At 42.3% G+C, this 19058-nt stretch overlaps 2 protein-coding genes and 1 pseudogene across 2 annotated transcripts; 2 read left to right on the forward strand and 1 right to left on the reverse strand.

Annotated features, from left to right (window-relative positions):
- Positions 1-363: 363 nt before the first annotated feature.
- ccdc32 (coiled-coil domain containing 32) lies at positions 364-5068 on the reverse strand. The gene is made up of 4 exons (XM_038967280.1): positions 4976-5068; positions 4377-4654; positions 3655-3808; positions 364-1108 (listed from the first exon to the last, which is right to left on the reverse strand). Exons 2-4 carry the CDS (start codon positions 4630-4632, stop codon positions 925-927), a joined length of 594 nt encoding a protein of 197 aa, XP_038823208.1. The 5' UTR covers positions 4633-4654; positions 4976-5068; the 3' UTR covers positions 364-924.
- A 161-nt stretch (positions 5069-5229) lies between these two features.
- pcmtl (l-isoaspartyl protein carboxyl methyltransferase, like) lies at positions 5230-15332 on the forward strand. The gene is made up of 9 exons (XM_038967739.1): positions 5230-5296; positions 5565-5703; positions 6100-6204; positions 8265-8296; positions 8374-8478; positions 8570-8690; positions 11229-11314; positions 14136-14305; positions 14746-15332. Exons 2-9 carry the CDS (start codon positions 5586-5588, stop codon positions 14756-14758), a joined length of 750 nt encoding a protein of 249 aa, XP_038823667.1. The 5' UTR covers positions 5230-5296; positions 5565-5585; the 3' UTR covers positions 14759-15332.
- Positions 15152-18977, forward strand: LOC120023373 (annotated as a pseudogene).
- Positions 18978-19058: the final 81 nt, after the last annotated feature.

Raw genomic sequence — 19058 nt, forward strand, 5'->3', positions numbered from 1 at the left:
GTAGAGCCACTCGGGTGTCCCCAAAAGTTTTCAAAAGCACCATTGCTTCATAATGATGGTAATAAGAGGTGGATTAATTCGGGTGGGACTGTGTAGGACCTCACTGAAGGCCCAGGCCCCAGGCTCACAGCACGCCACTGCTATTAACTGAAGTACACAGTAGGAAATGGATTGAATGTTGAATGTCGCTCACGTTACTAGTTCTCAGTCACCATATTTGGCCGTGCTGATTTATTTACCAGTCTAAATTATTTTGTTGACTACAATGCTACCATCTAGGGGTAGCTATACAGTACAGCGTATACATGTCCAATTATTTGTGATATTTTCTGAACGTGAAAGAATAAGACAGGGGTAAAGAAATACTTTTTTTCAAGTTTATTAGCTTTGTTTCAAAAGATTCCTTCATACAAATGAATCTCTCATCATACTTACAGAATCTCAAATATGCAGTACATCATACACATGGTAATGAACCTAGTACATTTTTCATACATATGGAAATGGACATATAGTAGCTACATTTATAATGATTTCATCTTAACTATTAATACTCTGGATAGGACTCATAGCTCATTACAACATTAGAGATCATCTCTGGTGCAACATAGTGTAGTAGCCTAACAAAATGCAACTACTGTGGTTTCGGGATATTCCCTAACAATGAACTGCATTTTGTTATTGAACCATATCATAAAATCAACATGACAATATTTAAAAAAAAAAGTAACATAACCAACAATGGACCGTTGCAGTTTTTCCAATGATATGTCATTGAATTCTTTCCCGTTTTGACAAGACATTAATAAACAGCCAAACACACGTGATCTAATAACAAAAGTATAAGAAATCACATCATGTTCCTGTCCAGTAATAACACATAACATAAGGGTCGTTGGTAAAATGTCTGAAGTGAACAGGTAGTTATTTCTCCGGTGTGTGACTCTCGTCCTCTTCAGGGTTCTGAGTGGCTGCCTCTGGTCCACTCTGTGATTGGTCCGTGGAGATATGCTCTCGGCTCAGTGACGGCAGGAGGAGATATTCCAGCTCCTCAGCACTGATGGCCACTTTCTCAGGTACCAGCCAACGCTTTAGATGCTCCAGGGCACTGTGAAGAACAGATAGAAGTTATCACACATCCTTTCATTACAAAAAGAGGCAAAGTACTGGGTGACTTCAACCTCCCAATGCCTGACTTCGACAAATTTCTTTCCACCTCCTCGCCTCACCCAGACAGCTTCCTCTCACAAGTCCGGTAATACGCTTGACCTCTACTATACTAGAGGCTGTTTGCCTACCAATCTCACTGCAACCCCCCTCCAGGTCTCAGATAAAAATAAAGTAGTTATCTCACTCTCTCCTGAAATCCTACCCACTCAACCCCTACCCAGATGACCATGGACTTTCGCAATCTTCACTCTCTCTCATCTCTCCCTTCTGCTAAATCCTTCTCCTGCCTGTCTCCTGACTCTGCCGCTTCGAACCTACTCTCCTCCCTTACCGCCTCATTTGACTCAAACTGTCGCCTCCCCTCCTGCTCCGTGTCGGAGTGACTGCGTGCTCACAGAACAGGGCATTACCTGAGTGACTGTGTGCTCTAAGAACAGGGCTGCGGGCAGCTGAGTGACAATGGAGGAAAAATAAACTCCTGAAGGACCTATCATCCTTCCTCTACCTTCTCTTCTGTCTCCGATGCTAAAGCCACTTTCTATCATTATATTCCAAGCCTCTGCCTCCAAACAATTTTCCCACCTCTTAATCCTACACTTACTCCCCCTCCCTGCGGATGAGATTGTCAACCACCTTGAAAAAAAGTTTGACGACATCCACTCCTCATACACTCAGCCTGAGTTCCCTGATCCCAATCACACATAACTACCCTACGCCTTGACCTCTTTCTCCCCTCTCTCTCCAGATGAAATCATGCGAGTAGTGATGTCCAGTCGCCCGACAACCTACCCACTCCATCCCCTCTCCAAAGACCTTCTCCCATTCCCTCATCATCTCATACCTGACCACTGGCTGTGTCTCCTCTGACTTGAAGATGGCCAGAGTTGCTCCCCTCTTCAAGAAACCAACACTCAACCTCTCTGTCACTGCTCTCTGTGTCACGGAGGCTCTCCGCTCTGCCAAAGCTGACTCTCTCCTCTCGTTATCCTCCGAGATCTATCCGTTACCTTAGACACGGAACCATCAGATCCTCCTCTCAGGCTCTGCAACTCCTGGATTGCATCCTACCTGGCAGGTCACGCCTAGCAAGTGGTGTGGAGAGGATCTGTATCTGCACCACGTGTTCTCACTGCTGGTGTCCCTTAGGGCTCGGTTCTAGGCCCTCTCCTCTTTTCTCTATACACCATGTCACTCAGCTTCGTCATATCCTCTCATGGTCTCTATCACTGCTATGTGGATGACACTCTAGCCACTTTTATAATGAAGAATTGATGTAATAAATTTATCACTAGCCACTTTAAACAATGCCACTTTATATACTGTTTACATACCTTACATTACGCATCTCATATGTATATACTGTACTCTATACCATCTCCTGTATCTTGCCTATGCCGTTCGGCCATCGCTCATTCATATATTTTTATATACATATTCATTCCTTTACACTTGTGTGTATAAGGTAGTTGTGAAATTGTTAGGTTAGATTACTTGTTAGATATTACTGCATGGTCGGAACTAGAAGCACAAGCATTTCGCTACGCTCGCATTAACATCTGCAAACCATGTGTATGTGACAAATAAAATTTGATTTAACACTCAACTACTTTTCTCATTCCCCCCCTGATACCCATGTAGCAACACACATCTCTGCATACCCTGCAGATATCTAAGCTTGGATGTCAGCCCACCACCTCAAGCTCAACCTTGACAAGAAGGAGCGGCTCCAAGACCTCACCATCATGGTCGACAACGCCACGGTGTTTCCCTCGCAGAGAGCAAATAACCTTGGCGTGACCCTGGACAACATCCTGACGTTCTCTGCAAACATCAAAGCAGTGACTCGCTGATGCAGGTTCATGGTCTACAACATCCGTAAAGTACAACCTTTCCTCACACAGGAAGCGGTGCTGGGCCTCCCCGCTTGTGCCATCAAACACCTGTAACTTATCCAGAATGTTGCAGCCCATCTGGTGTTCTGGTGTTCAACCTTTGCAAGTTCTCCCATGTCACCTTGCTCCTCTGTACACTCCACTGGCTCCCAGTCAAAGCTTGGATCCACTACAAGACCATGGTGCTTGCCCACGGAGCAGCAAGGGGAACTGCACCTCCCTACCTTCAGGCTATGCTCAAACCCTACATCCCAATCCGAGCACTCCGTTCTGACACCTCTGGTCTCATCAGTCTTACTGTCCCCACTCAGTCCTACTAGCGGTAACTTTGCTGATAACTTCTTTGAGGAAAAATATACTTAGTATGACTGTGAAATGTGGTTGTCTCACCTAGCCATCTTAAGATGAATGCACTTGGATAAGAGCGTCTGCTAAATTACTTCAATGTAAAAAAAAAAAAATGTTTATAACAGAACAATCCATAGACCTGTAAGACTCTTTACAAGCTCAGCCTCCAAAGCTGTCCAGAGATAGTGGAGAAAGTTAATAGGCCTACTTCAAACAGAACAACAAATGATGCTCTTCAGCTCACCTCTGATCTAGTTCACCCTCCTGAAAGAGTTCTGAGCTCTGAGCGTCATGCAAGAATCTATCCCAGCATTCTTGTTTGGCCTGAGATAGGGAGCGCAGCATCTCCCTGGAAGTCACCTCAGTGCACTGGCCCTTTATTCTCTTCAGACGGTTCTCTGAAAGACAGGATTCATAATGAACTTCAATATTAATGCTAAGAACTATGGGATTAGGATTAATAGAACCTTGATTTTCAGCTCTCTCACAATCATTCCAAATAGCCGTGTGAAAATGAGACAGAAGTGTGTTGCAAGGGGAGAATAGGATCAACCGTAAAATCCCACTGGGCACAGATGTCAATTCAACGTCTATTCCACGTTGGTTCAACGTAATTTCATTGAAATGCCATGAAAACAACATTGATTCAACCAGTGTGTGTGCCCAGTGGGATATGCATTTGGATACTTTCAAATTCATTCTAGCTCTATTTCTGGACATAACATTGATGCATGAGAGTTTTACACTACTGTTTACATGTACTCAACATCGAAACTGGAAAGAAGGCTGAGCCTCTAAAACGACAGTAAAGCAGACAGCTGTTGGGTGTGCAGGCTTTTGTTCCAGCCTAGCACTTACACAGGTGTTGGAGTTAAAGTCAAGGACCAGGGTTGATGCCATCAAAAGGGCCATAGATAAGGGTGGAGGGCCACACATGACAGAAATTTGATATTAGATTGACTTTACCTAAACTAGCAATATAGACATCTGAGTCTTCCATAGGTTCCCAGACGCTGTGAGAGGATGCACTCGTAGACATGCCATGAGATTGCAGGCCATTGCCAGCATGTGAGGGTTGGAATGAATCTGTGAACAGTGTGGCATTATCCCCCTCTTGGCCTTGAGCTTCCTCCTGTACGTCAGGCAGGCTCGAGCAGATCTCTGACCACAGCTCCCCGCTGGACCGAGTCTCGTGACTCTCGAAATCTTCAATCATCTTCATGCAGATGCAGTCTGTCTGTGGTCTGTTGAGAAAAACATGTCAACAACTCTATGAACGGATAGCTAGCGCCAAAATCAATCCAGTGATAGCTAGCTTGAGCAATGCAATTAAGTTAAACTGTATACCAACTGCAAGGTCTTGGTAAACTTTTCACCAAATTAGAAATGAGCTGCTGTTTACAGCATTGAATGAGTGTTTCGACGTTATTTGTTAGCTTGCTAACCTTAGCTACCAAGTTGGCGCGTTAGCGTTAAATTAATCACATTGTCATTGGAATTTCAAAAGTATAGCTAAATGGTAGCTAAACGTTCACTCTGCTAAACATGTTATCTTGGTGTCTTACCTGTGAATAAAATGTAAAGCAACTAAACCGTATTTTCCAGGCAGTAGGACATAAACTTGATAACGTTAGCTAGCTAGCCTACTAGTGTAGCAGGAATCCTAAACAAAATACAAACACTCCTCCTTTGGCGTGTTTTAAGTGATCTGATTAGATGAGGTCACTGCCTGTCAAGTCATTCATAGGTTCTATTGGTGCTCATTGGTTTTCAGTTAAGTAAACCCAAAGTTATTGGTCAGCTATGGTAGTCATGTGTGGGGACCAGGAAGTGTCCTACAACAGTCCAAATGTTGAAGATCGATGGTGGTAGTAGCTACTATCAAGGTACGTTTTCATAATTTGGAAAAGCTTTGCTACTCACGTTAGTGTTACATGTAGTATTTTATGAGTTATGCAAACAATAAACCATCCGTTTTTGCTGAGTTCGATGGCAAGCTAACAAACTTGATATTGTCGATTGTTTTTATAAACATGTGTGTGTGTGTGGGTGGGTGGGTGGGTGTGTGTGTGTCGGTCGGTCGGTCGGTCGGTCTAAGCATACCTTGCAATGGGGTCTTTGTGTGACATTGTGTGTTTTTATTGACATTGTCAGGGAGCTCCACCAGTGTAGGAGATGCAAGCAGTGTTCAGACTGGCTGTAGTGGCAGTCCCTATGGGTGTGCTGCTGTCAAGAACCATGGCATGGATGTCCACTGGAAAGACACACTCAGAACTTATCGACCGCCTGAGAGGTATGAGAGACTGATGTCAGTCCTGGGCTGCGTTCAGCAGGACACAACGTTGTTGAATGTTCAGATGGAAACATGTTACGTTGACCTGTGGTTCGCAACCTTTTTTGGTTACTGTACCACCAAGTACCCCCTTATGCATTTCACCAGTAGCCTATGGTCTCAACAGTCTTCTCAAGTACTCAATGGGGATAGGCCAAGCACCCATATGGGTACTACCCCTGGTTGAGAACCACTGATGTAGACCAAACATGCCTCTTTGGCATGTAGAGTAGGAAACATACTATTGCAAGGTGCAAACAGTTTTATTTTTTGCTGTTGATTATTGATGCCCATATCCTGCTAAAAAGCCACTGTGTTCAATAATTGTCTTTGAAAATGTCCTCCTTTACTCCAAAGAACATGGGGTTATCCGCAGTGATCGGGTGTTTGACGCCATGCTTGCCACCGACCGAGGGATCTACTCCAGAGACTACCCCTATGCTGACTCCCCTCAGTCCATAGGTACAGTGCCTAGTGAAATTCTACACATCTAATTTGTTTTCCAAATTAATAAAAAATGGTGTCTTGATTGCGTTTGTCTTTGCACCCAAGAGTTAATACAGTACTTGGTGAAAGCACCTCTGACAGCCATTACAGCTGTGAATCATTTTGAATAAGATTCTACCATCTTAGGGCAAGATACTCTATGTCCATTGTTTTTGTAAAAATTGCTGAAGCTCAGTAAATTTGGATGAGAGTCATTGATGGGAAGCAGTATTTTTAAACATTGTCTCTGATTTTCAAGCAGATTTAAATCAGGACTGAGACTGGACTATTCAGGAACACAAAATTCAAATGCTATTCCAGGGTTAGGTATTAAGAGGACTGAGGCAGGGTTTCCTCTAACTTTTTTTATCTGGGCTTTGATCCATTCATATTTCAACCCTACCAATAACATGATGCTGCCACCACAATACTTGAAAATACAGAGGATCAACAACATTGTGTTCACTCCACATTACTGGGCTGTATGACAAAGTTAAAAGACGGAAGCCTTTGTTAATAAAACAAAAAAAAGACACAACACTGCAATTATTATTATGTTTGGCCTAATTTGAAGTATTGTGGCGTTGGCATCATGTTATGGGTATGCTGGAAGGTTTGTCATGTTCAAGATAAATATGAAAGGAGCAAATCAAGTGAAAAGTACGAGGAAAACCCGCCTCAGTCTTCTGAAAACCTAACCCTAGGGTAGTTTTATTTTTTTTAGCGGGACAAATACAAAAGATGTAATGCCAAAGACACACCCGAATGGCTTTCCAAGAGGTGTTGAGTGTTCCTGGGTGGTCCAGTCTCAGTCTTGACTTAATTTAGCTTGAAAATCAGAGACGAGGTTTCTAATATTGCTGTCGATCAATGATTCCTAACCAAATGTACGGAGCTTGAACAATTTTTACAAAAACAATGTATATACACTGAGTGTACAAAACATTAAGATCACCTTCCTTATATTGAGTTGCTTCAACATTAGGAATTACTTCAGTGTAATTTACATACAAAGTATAGGTTTTAGGACTTCAGAAATATTTTTGTTGTATTTCTGCTCATTGATCTGCATTATATACACTGAGTACACCAAACCTTAGGAACACTTTCCTAATATTGAGTTGCACCCCCCCCTTTTGCTCATTTTAGTTGCCCCCCCCCCCCCCCCCCCTCTTTTGCTCTCAGAATAGCACCAATTCGTTGGGGTATCAACTCTACAAGGTGTAGAAAGTATTCTACAGGGATGCTGGCCCATGTTGCTTCCCACAGTTGTGTCTAGTTGGCTGGATATCCTTTGGGTGGTGGATCATTCTTGATACACATGGGAAACAGTTGAGCGTGAAAAATCCAGCAGCATTGCAGTTCTTGACACAAACCGGTGTGCCAGGCACCTACTATCATACCCTGTTCAAAGGCACTTCAATCTTTTGTCTTGCCCATTCACCCTCTGAATGGCACACATACAAAATAATTGTCTCAAGGCTTAAAAATCCTTCTTTAACCTGTCAACTCCCTTTCATCTACACTGATTGAAGTGGATTTAACAAGTGACATCAATAAGGGATCATAGCTTTCACCCGGTCAGTCTGTCAGGTACAGAGCAGGTGTTCTTAATGTTTTGTACACTCAGTTTATGTTACCCTAAGTGTTCTGCAAAGTTGGTAGAATCTTATTCAAAATGATTTACAGCTGTAATGGATGCCAAAGGTGCTTCCACCAAGTATTAACTCCGGGGTGTAAAGACGTACACAATCAAGACGTCTTCGTATAATTATATTTTTCATAATTTCTCTTTCACTTTGAAAATGTGAAGTAGGTTGTGTAGATCTGTAGGGAAAAATGTAATGTATTCCCTTTTTAGATTTAATTTTAAGGCAGAAAAATGTGAAGACTGTGCAAGGGGTGTGTAGACTTACTTCAGTGTAGACTTACTTCAGTTCTGATTAGCATACAAACCTGTACAAAGTAGCATAATTGACAGTTGAATAGATGTTATCACTACATACAGTACATAATGATCTCCTTTGTTTTCATAGGATTCAAGGCAACAATCAGTGCTCCACACATGGTAAGTTTCTCAGTATAGAACTTGTAGTTTTCTAAGTAGGAAAGCTAATGACAGGATGCTGTCCGGTGTTTATTCAGCATGCACATGCCCTGGAGGTGCTAAGTGACAAGCTAATGGACGGGGCATCTGCATTGGATGTGGGATCAGGAAGTGGCTATCTCACAGCGTGCTTTGCAAGGATGGTAAGTTCCAGAATCGATCAGTATGAGTACTTCACAATAATCATATGTGTGATATTTCCTTATAGTAATTTGCTTCTCTTTCCCTTTGTAGGTAGGGCCCTCAGGGAAAGTAGTAGGGATTGAACACATAGATGAGCTGGTCCAAACCTCTGTGAGGAACGTCCGGGCTGACGACCCCGAGCTGCTCTCTTCAGGGCGTATCAGACTTGTCGGTAAGTCTGGTGACTGAAAGGCTATGTATTCAGCTGTATGTTCAGACAACATACAATGCAAATGATATGTCATGTTTTTTGTGAAACAAATAATGAAAGATGGAAATGTTGAGTTGGCAAACTGTATCTAGTCATGATACACTATACGTTTGTATTGGTGTCTGATAAATCTAAGATTTCTTAAAGTGGTGTCATTCCCTATGGGATTAGTGACCTTTCAATGATTTATTGCACAAAAAAATGCTCAGAAACTGTCACAACACAATAACTGTTAGGTGTCTGAAACATTATAGCAAAGATGCATTTATTGATCACTTGAATAAAGTTCATTGGGACCCGGTACTTAAATGTCTAGATATGGATAAAGCATGGGACTGTTTATAGTGGCTCCATGGAAAGCCATAAGAATTAAACAAAGAACTGAACCTTGGATGAATCAGGAAATCCTTGAGGCCATTAAATCAAGGAATACTGCATTTCTAGAATATAACAGAACCAAAGAGGAAGATGTTTTCACTAGACACAGAACCCTAAGGAACAAAGCTAGTCAGGTGATTGAAGATGCCAAAAAAAGCATATTTTAAAACAGAATTTGTGAGAATAGGCATAATCCTAGGATGTTGTGGCAGTCCTTAAAACAGTTGGGATATAGATAACAGAAAATGAATTGCAAAAGCTTGGGTATTGAGGTCAATGGAGAAGTCACGTTTGCCAAGGAAGTGGCAGCTGACAATCGCAATACTTTTTTCACAACAGTTTCCTCAAATTTGGTTGAGAAGCTACCTGGTTGTACTGGAGTGTATGCTAGGGTCAGGTCCTAGGCTATTACTCCAAGATGGATGTACAAGCTGATGCCTTTTCCTTTATAGCAGTGTCTCAGGTTGAAGTTGTTAAGAGTGTCTGAATTAAACTACTCTAAAGCTACAGGCCTCAACAATATCCCTACCAGGTTTTTAAGAGATGTTGCTGAACTTATTGCCCCCTGTGTCACCAAGGAAGGAAGTGGTGATACAGCGTTCCCACGAATACGACACTTGCTAGAGTGATCCCTATCCACAAAAAGGGCAGCAAAACAGACAAGGGCAACCTGTATCTATTTTGAGTGTGATGTCTAAAGATAGAGGAAAATACTAGTAAGAATAAAATGTAATACGAACTACAGTCTGGTTTTAAAAAGTCCCTCTCCACTGACACGTCTATTGTTTTTAACTGACTTTATCAGGAAAGAAGTTGACCAGGGAAATTTCTGTGGAATGGTAATGCTGGATCTGCAGAAGGCGTTTAACATGTTTGACCATAGTATCATGCTCTATAAGTTAAAAGCCCTTGGTTTTAAGAGAATGGCCATTGACTGGGTTGAATCCTATTTAACGGGTAAAGACCAAATGATGGATGTTAATGGAAAACATTCTATTACAAAGGGGATTAGCTGTGGGGTGCCGCAGGGGAGGACCTTGGCACATTTCTCTTCCTACTGTACATTAACGATATGAAATCAGCCTGCTCTTGTAATTAGTTGTATGCGTATGACAATGCTCTACTGGCGTCCCATAAGGACAAAGCCTCAGTAGAAGAGAACCTTAGTGCAGAGTTATCCAATATCACTAAATGGCTTTCAGGTAACAAACTTTCTCTGCATCTTGGAAAAACATTATTTGGTTCCAGAGTAAAGCTTGCAAGTGGGCAACTCAGTGGTTACACCAAAAACCTCAGTCAGCTACTTTGGGTGTGAATTGGATATGTACCTGACTGTTGAGAGACTATGTCCCTGAAGGTTTTAACAAAGATAAACCAAAAAATAACATTCCTAGCTCGGACCTCAAAATATCTTGATAGTGACACCCTAAAGACTCTGGCAGGTGCGCAAGTTCAGTGTCACTTTGATTATGCATGGACATCATGGTTCACCAGCATCCCTAAACATCTAATGATCATCTAAGCGACAGACCAGCCAAAACAAGCTGGTACGAGTTGTACTTAAACTCCCCCCTCGTACTCATCTGGAGGTTGAGCATTTTAATCAGCTAGGCTGGCTATCTGTAGAGAAAAGGGTCATATTAAATCAACTTGGTCTGTTCCATAGAATTATTACTTACTCAGCCCCCATGTACCTATCGAAATAATTGTACTTATATTAGGGATGTCCACTAATACAACACCAGAGCCAAAGACTCTGTTTTTATATACCGGCACTGTTGAGTGGAACAACCTACCTACCACAGCAACTCAAAGCCAAACCGACCATAACTTCATTTAAGAAGAATGTCAAAAGCTGACTAATGATCGAGCAATTAAAAATCAACATCTGTATGTAATGCCCCAGGCGATGACAATGTCATCCTGTCTTTTTGTTTTATGTGTAACCAATGTATGCCTAGTAAGAGGACCACAATGAAAATACGTTTTTAGACTTTCTTGTGTTATGATTGTAAATGCATGATCCACGTGTGATTGTATTGTTTTAAATTGTCAAATCAATTCTCTCTCTCTCTCTCCACACACCATAACAATGTTTGATAATATTTGTGTTTTTCTCAGTCGGAGATGGACGGTTAGGCTACCCTGATGGAGCCCCATATGATGCCATTCACGTAGGGGCAGCCGCGCCTACACTCCCTAAAGCTGTAAGGACTTGGCCGATCAATAACTTTCAAGCCAGTGTTTTTATTTTACTGACGACTTGAATTTATCATCAGTAATAGATGCGGTAAAGAGGTGAATTGAACATGAGCGAAACAATGGAATTGCCATGGAAACGTGTGGGGTCTCTTCATTGCCCCTGAGTAAAATTAGCCTACATTTAGGCTATTGTTTATGTGTATTTCACACTATGTTGAGGTAAAAATCTCAGTATGTAGGGCCTCCCGAGTGGCGCAGCGGTCTAAGGCGCTGCATCGCAGTGTTGCGACGCCACTACAGCCTGGGGTTCGATCCCAGGCTGTGTCATTACCTGCCATGACCGGAATTCCTATAGGGCAGCGCACAATTGGCCCATCGTCGTCCGGGTTAGGGGAGGGTTTAGCCGGGGTGCTTTACTTGGCTCATCGCGTTCTTGTGGTGGGCCGGGCGCCTGCAGGCTGACTCGGTCGTCAGTTGAACGGTGTTTCCTCCGACACATTGGTGCAGCTGTCTTCCGGGTTAAGCGGGCGGGTGTTAAGAAGCGCTGTTTGGCAGGTCATGTTTCGGAGAGCACATGACTCGATCTTCTCCTCTCCCGAGCCCGTTGGGTAGTTACAGAGATGAGACAAGATCGTAATCACGAAATTGGGGAGAAAAAGGGGTTAAAAATACTTTGTCTACCACCACCGATTTCTGTATGCTAGCTATACTAACCAGCTTATACGAACAGGAGTTAGCATTTAGCCATTGTATGCAGAGAAAACTGCCAAATATATCCAAATCGGACTTACATTGCCTTCAGAAAGTATTCACATGCCTTGACTTTTTCCACATTTTGTTGTGTTACAAAGTGGGATCAAAATGGATTTAATGGTCATTTTTTGTCACCCATCTACACACAATGACGAAGTGAGAGAAAAAAATTGAAATTTTTGCAGATTTATTGAAAATTAAATACAGAAATATAAAATTTACATAAGTATTCACACCCCTGAGTCAATACTTTGTAGAAGCACCTTTGGCAGTGATTATAGCTGTGAGTCGTTCTGGATATGTCTCTAAGAGCTTTCCACACCTGGATTGTGTAACATTTGCTGATTTTATTTTTTTCTAAATTCTTCAAGCTCTGTCAAATTGGTTGTTGATCATTGCTAAACAACCATTTTCAGGTCTTGCCATAGATTTTAAAGCAGATTTAAGTCAAAACTCAGGAACATTCACTGTCTTCTTGGTAAGCAAGTGTAGATTTGGCCTTGTGTTTTAGGTTATTATCCTGCTGAAAGGTGAATTAATCTCCCAGTGTCTGGTGAAAAGCAGACTGAACCATGTTTTCCTCTAGGATTTTGCCTGTGCTTAGCTCCATTCCGTTTCTTTTTATCCTGAAATACTCCCCAGTCCTTAGCATACCCATAACATGATGCAGCCACCACTATGCTTGAAATTATGGAGAGGTACTCATTAATGTTGTATTGGATTTGCCTCAAACATAACACTTTGTATTCAGGACAAAAAGTTAATTGCTTTGCCACATTTTTTGCAGTATTATTTTAGTGCCTTGTTGCAAACAGGATGCATGTTTTGGAATATTTTTTATTCTGTACAGGCTTCCTTCTTTTCACTCTGTCAATTTGGTTAGTATTGTGGAGTAACTACAATGTTGTTCATCCATCCTCAGTTTTCTCCTATCACAGCCATTAAACTCTGTAACTGTTTTAAAGTCACCATTGGCATCATGGTGAAATCCCAGAGCGGTTTCCTTCCTCTCCGGCAACTGAGTTTGGAAGGACGCCTGTATCTTTGTAGGGGCTGGGTGTATTGATACACCATCCAAAGCCTAATTAATAATTTCACCATGCTCAAAGGGATATTCAGTGTCTGCTTTAAAAAAAAAAAAATATCTACCAATAGGTGCCCTTCTTTTCGAGGCATTGGAAAACATCCCTGGTCTTTGTGGTTGAATCTGTGTTTGAAATTCCCTGCTCATGTTAAACACTATTGTTGCACGCAAAGTAAGCCCATGAACTTATGTAGGCTTGCCATAACAAAGAGGTTGAATATTTATTGACTCAAGACAATTAATTTGTGAAAAATGTAACAAAAAAAACATTCCACTTTGACATTGTGTGTAAGCCCAAAAATCTAAATGTAATACATTTTAAATGCCAGCTGTAACACCACAAAATGTGGAAAAAGTCAAGGGTTGTGAATACTTTACAATACATATAGCATGACAGATTTGACGAATATCCACTTTGTATGTCAGATTTGTTGAATATGCGCCAATCTGGTCAGTGGGACGTCTGTGTTCCATTGACTCCTTTACCGCATCTACAGTACCAGTCAAAGTTTGGCATTCTCAAGAGTGTGCAAAGCTGTCAAAGGCAAAGGGTGACTACTTTGAAGAATCTCAAATATAAAATGTGTTTTGATTTGTTTAACACTTTTTTGGTTACTACACGATTCCATATGTCATTTCATAGTTTTGATGTCTTCACTATTATTCTACAATGTAGAAAATTGTAAAAAAATAAAGAAAAACCCTTGAATGAGTAGGTGTGTCCAAACTTTTGACTGGTACTGTATATCGGAGCATCACTACATCGTGACGGCCATTATGTCAGAGCATTATTACAACATTATAGGCATTATGATGTCAAAGCATTACTATATAAATGGCATTAGTATTTCAGAGCATTTTAAATCATTATGGGAATTATATCAGAGCATTATAATGTCATTAACACAAATTTTACAACATTGTCTTTTCACAAGGGAGGGAAAGTAAATGTGTGCATTTTTCTCATCATTTATGCCTTCATTACACAGCTATTGGATCAGTTGAAGCCTGGTGGAAGGCTGGTTTTGCCTGTTGGTCCTGATGGGGGAAGCCAGGTCCTAGAACAGTACGATCGCCAGAGTGATGGCACCTTCATCAGGAAAGCCCTTATGGGGGTGATCTATGTTCCTTTGACTGACAAGCGACGCCAATGGCCTGGGTACGTATACAGACAGACCAGGTGAAAGCTATGATCCCTTATTGATGTCACTTGTTAAATCCACTACAATCAGTGATGAAGGGGAGGAGACTGTTTTAAAGGATTTTTAAGGCCTTTGAGACAATTGAGACATGGATTGTGTGTGTGTGTGCCATTCAGAGGGTGAACGGACAAGACAACATATTTAAGTGCCTGTGAACGGGTATGGTAGTAGGTGCCAGACATACCGGTTTGTGTCAAGAACAGCAACGATGCTGGGTTTTTCACGCTCAACAGTTTCCCATGTCTATCAAGAATGGTCCACCACCCAAAGGACGTCCAGCCAACTTGTTGAAGTCAGTTTGTCACCATCACCTGCCATCAGGACCTTACCTTAGTTCATCATCTCACATCTAGAATTATTTCTCCTGAGAGATGTTATTCTGTGTTTCTCTTTCCAGAGGTGAGCTCTGACTGCCGTGTCGTGTGGCTGCCCCTGCAGGAGGTGGCGCTGGTGCTGCAGCTCTTGTGTTCCCTAGATCGCCATCTGTCTGCAGCCTAGCAACACGTCCTATGTGCTTATTGACTAAAACTGGGTTGCAGATGACCGTTGTCCCAGAGGGTTGCCAAGGGCTGTTGGATTAATGGTTGCAATTGGAGTTGCATTCAGAACATCAAAACACAATGTTTATGTTCCTCACAGATGTCTGGCTGAAAGGTTGGCTTATTTATTATAAGGTTACATCAAATATACGTATGATGTAATTTTACGAAGATGCAACACTCATACAAATTAAGTGATTGGGCTTCACCAACCAACATGAAGATGTCTTGATAAACGGAACAAATTCATTAAAAAAAATTATAATGTCTGACGTGAATCCAAGTAAACATAGTGACCTAAATGACCACAATTACTCTGTCTTAGTAACAGAAAAACAACCCTTTTTACGTAGCGATGGGAATACATGCACTTTATTTAGAAAAAATTATTGAAATGATTATACGCAAATGCCATAACCTGTCAATAAAAACATTGTAATGAAAATGCTTGCTTGTAAATGTATGGGAAATAATGTTGCTTTTTTTAAGACATTGTGGATTGTTTGGTTTTTGAATTTGTTTAACCATCTACAGTATTCACACCCCTTGACTTTTTCCACATTTTGTTGGGTTGCAGACAGAATTTAAAGTGGATAATTTTTTATATAATATATATTTATTTGAACCTTTTATTTAACTAGGCAAGTCAGTTAAGAACAAATTCTTATTTACAATGATAACCCACTGTTCCCTGGTAGGCTAACTGCCTTGTTCAGGGGCAGAACGACAGACTTTTACATTTAAGTCATTTAGCAGACGCTCTTATCCAGAGCGACTTACAAATTGGACAAGTCAGTTAAGAACAAATTCTTATTTACAATGACGGCCTAGGAACAGTGGGTTAACTGCCTTGTTCAGGGGCAGAACGACAGATTTGTACCTTGTCAGCTCGGGGATTTGAACTTGCAACCTTTCAGTTACTAGACCAACGCTTTAACCACTAGGCTACCCTGCTGCCTTTTACCTTGTCAGCTCGGGGAAGCTCCTTGTTTTTGAAAGGAAAGCTAAAAAAATTGTCCATTAAAATAACATCAAATTGATCAGAAATACAGTGTAGACATTGTTAATGTTGTAAATGACTATTGTAGCTGGAAACGGCAGATATTTTTTATAATGGAAAATCTACATAGGCGTACAGAGGCCCATTATCAGCAACCATCACTCCTGTGTTTCAATGGCACGTTGTGTTAGCTAATCCAAGTTTATCATTTTAAAAGGGTAATGGATCATTAGAAAACCCTTTTGCAATTATGTTAGCACAGCTGAAAACTGTTGTGCTAATTAAAGAAGCAATAAAACTGGCCTTCTTTAGACTAGTTGAGTATCTGGAGCATCAGCATTTGTGGGTTCGATTACAGGCTCAAAATGTAAAGACCTTTCTTCTGAAACTCGTCAGTCTATTCTTGTTCTGAGAAATGGTTATTCCATGCGAGAAATTACCCAGAAACTGAAGACCTCGTACAACGCTGTGTACTACTCCCTTCACAGAACAGCGCAAATTGGCTACCCAGAATAGAAAGAGGCGTGGAGGCCCCGGTGCACAACTGAGCAAGAGGACAAGTACATTAGAGTGTCTAGTTTACTATTTTGAAGGAGGTCTACGCAAAGTGCACTCACTACTTCGACTTCAAAACGTATTGCAAGGGACGCTGGATTGGGAAAAGTCTTGAGATTTTCAGCAGTGAATTTCCAAGCGGAGCCTTTGGAGTACTACATTAGGGCATCCGACTCAACGAGCCACCAGTGGATGACCTCTCCATAACACTCAGGGTAAGTTATAGTCAGATGAATCATGCTGTAATATAAAATGTGGTATATACAGCCTGAAACTAATGCCTGCAAAATCATGTAAATGTTCCTAACAAGCCAGAATGTTGAAAAAAATAACATTTAAACTTACTGTACCAGTTTGTCATTTAGTTGCTAGAAATTTGAGGCAATATCCACAGGAAACTATTGTTTACCCGACTTTTTCAAGTAGCAATGGTTCGGTTCGGCACCAAGGTAAAGTTAGTTGCCATGACAATGAAAATGGTTTATTCTGAATCGGGAGGATGGAGAACAATCAACACTTTTTAGTGTAGATGTATCTTTTTTTTTTTTTTTTATTAGACTGAAAATGTGTTGTCGAATTTTGCAGGCATTAGTTTCATGCTGTATATACCCATTAATTGTGTAGTACAGCCTGATTGAACTTACCAAGTATGATTAATCTGTCTCCTCCCTGTCAATGAATATGTTGGCTTGAATCAGATACAGCAGCCAAACCTTTGATCCTATGTTTTTTTTTTATTATTATAATTTTTTTTTTATTCCATTTTCTCCCCAATTTTTTCGTGGTATCCAATCGCTTGTAATTACTATCTTGTCTCATCGCTACAACTCCCGTACGGGCTCGGGAGAGACGAAGGTCGAAAGCCATGCGTCCTCCGAAGCACAACCCAACCAAGCCGCACTGCTTCTTAACACAGCGCACCTCCAACCCGGAAGCCAGCCACACCAATGTGTCGGAGGAAACACCGTGTACCTGGCCCCCTTGGTTAGCGCGCACTGCGCCCGGCCCGCCACAGGAGTCGCTGGTAGGCGATGAGACAAGGATATCCCTACCGGCCAAACCCTCCCTAACCCGGACGACGCTATGCCAATTGTGCGTCGCCCCACGGACCTCCCGGTCGCGGCCGGCTGTGACAGAGCCTGGGCGCGAACCCAGGGACTCTGGTGGCGCAGCTAGCACTGCGATGCAGTGCCCTAGACCACTGCGCCGCCCGGGAGGCCCCCGATCCTATGTTCTTTGAGTCTGCAGAAAGTCTCCACTCAGACAATGACTTCCTAAGGAAGACAGTGCATCGCCATGAGCCACCTGTAGTCGGATGGCCCTTGGAGATTTTGGAAGATAATGGGGAGACGTTGGTAGTTGACAAGCCAGCCTCGATGCCAGTCCATCCTTGCGGGCGCTTCCGTCACAACACGGTCGTCTTCATCCTGGGAAAGGAACGGGGCATATGTGGCCTTCATACTGTGAACCGGCTGGATCGCCTCACGTCTGGGGTGCTGCTCTTCGCCCGCACTTTGGAAGTGTCCCAAAAACTGGACGTGTTGGTGCGTGAAAGACAGGTCGGACATCCTCAGTCTACCTTATGTTAGTGCAGTTTCCACTTTCAATCGAAAAGGGACATTCGGAATCATATAAACTGCTAAGACTTTTTTTTTATTCCCTTATCCTGGAAATCTGGTTACCAGTGTGGATTGAATGGGCCCTCAAGTATAATCTCTCTCTGACTGAACATAAAATACACTTTGTCAAAGTTTGATATTAGTCACTGATACAGTATGTAATCTTCTACATCTGGAGGAGTACGTCTGTCGAGTGGAGGGGGAGTTCCCAGAGGGCGAGATCATCTGTGAGGATCCTGTCCTGGTGGTTTCCTTCAAGGTGGAACTGTACAGGGTGCATCCTAAAGGCAAGGAATGCCGCACAGTCTTCCAAAGACTCAACTGGAACGGCCACTCCAGTGTAGTGCGCTGCCACCCTCTCACTGGACGCAGTCTCCAGTTCCTGGGCTACCCCATCCTCAACGACCCCATCTACGGCTCTTCTGCTTGGGGTCCCGACAGGGCGAAGGGTGGGCATGAGCGACGACAACCTTCTCAAAGCGATTTTGAAAGAACATCACTTGAAGACGAGTCTTCATCTCCTAGACATCCCAGATGACCGAATCGGACAGGTGAGCAATGCGCAGTCTGACGTCTATGGCAAAGATGCTCAGACACCTCAGCCAGAGCCACAGGTTTGCAATTCTGTTTTAAGTGACTAAACAGAGTGCAAATCAGTTCCACAGCAGTCCAGCCACACCTGTTGCGTTACCCAGACCATCTGAAGAAAATGGGGATCAAACAAAGTCCACAGAATCTTCTCACTCAGCTTCTACAAACACGAGGTACCCTCTATGCAGTGATTGTACGTCCAGACCCCACTGAGAAGGAGCTCATCATGTACCTCCATGCATTGCGCTATACAGGACCAGACTTTGAATATTCAACTCGCCTACCTGACTGGGCCAAGGATGACTGGAAGAAGGCACTACAATGAAACTGTGCAGATAGTGTACTATACAAAGAGTCTAGAACATGTGACCAATAGGATGCAAAGCTTCACAGTAGTTTAGTTGAA

The sequence above is a fragment of the Salvelinus namaycush genome, chromosome 28 (genome assembly GCF_016432855.1).
Source record: "Salvelinus namaycush isolate Seneca chromosome 28, SaNama_1.0, whole genome shotgun sequence".
NCBI classification, from domain to species: Eukaryota; Metazoa; Chordata; class Actinopteri; order Salmoniformes; family Salmonidae; genus Salvelinus; species Salvelinus namaycush.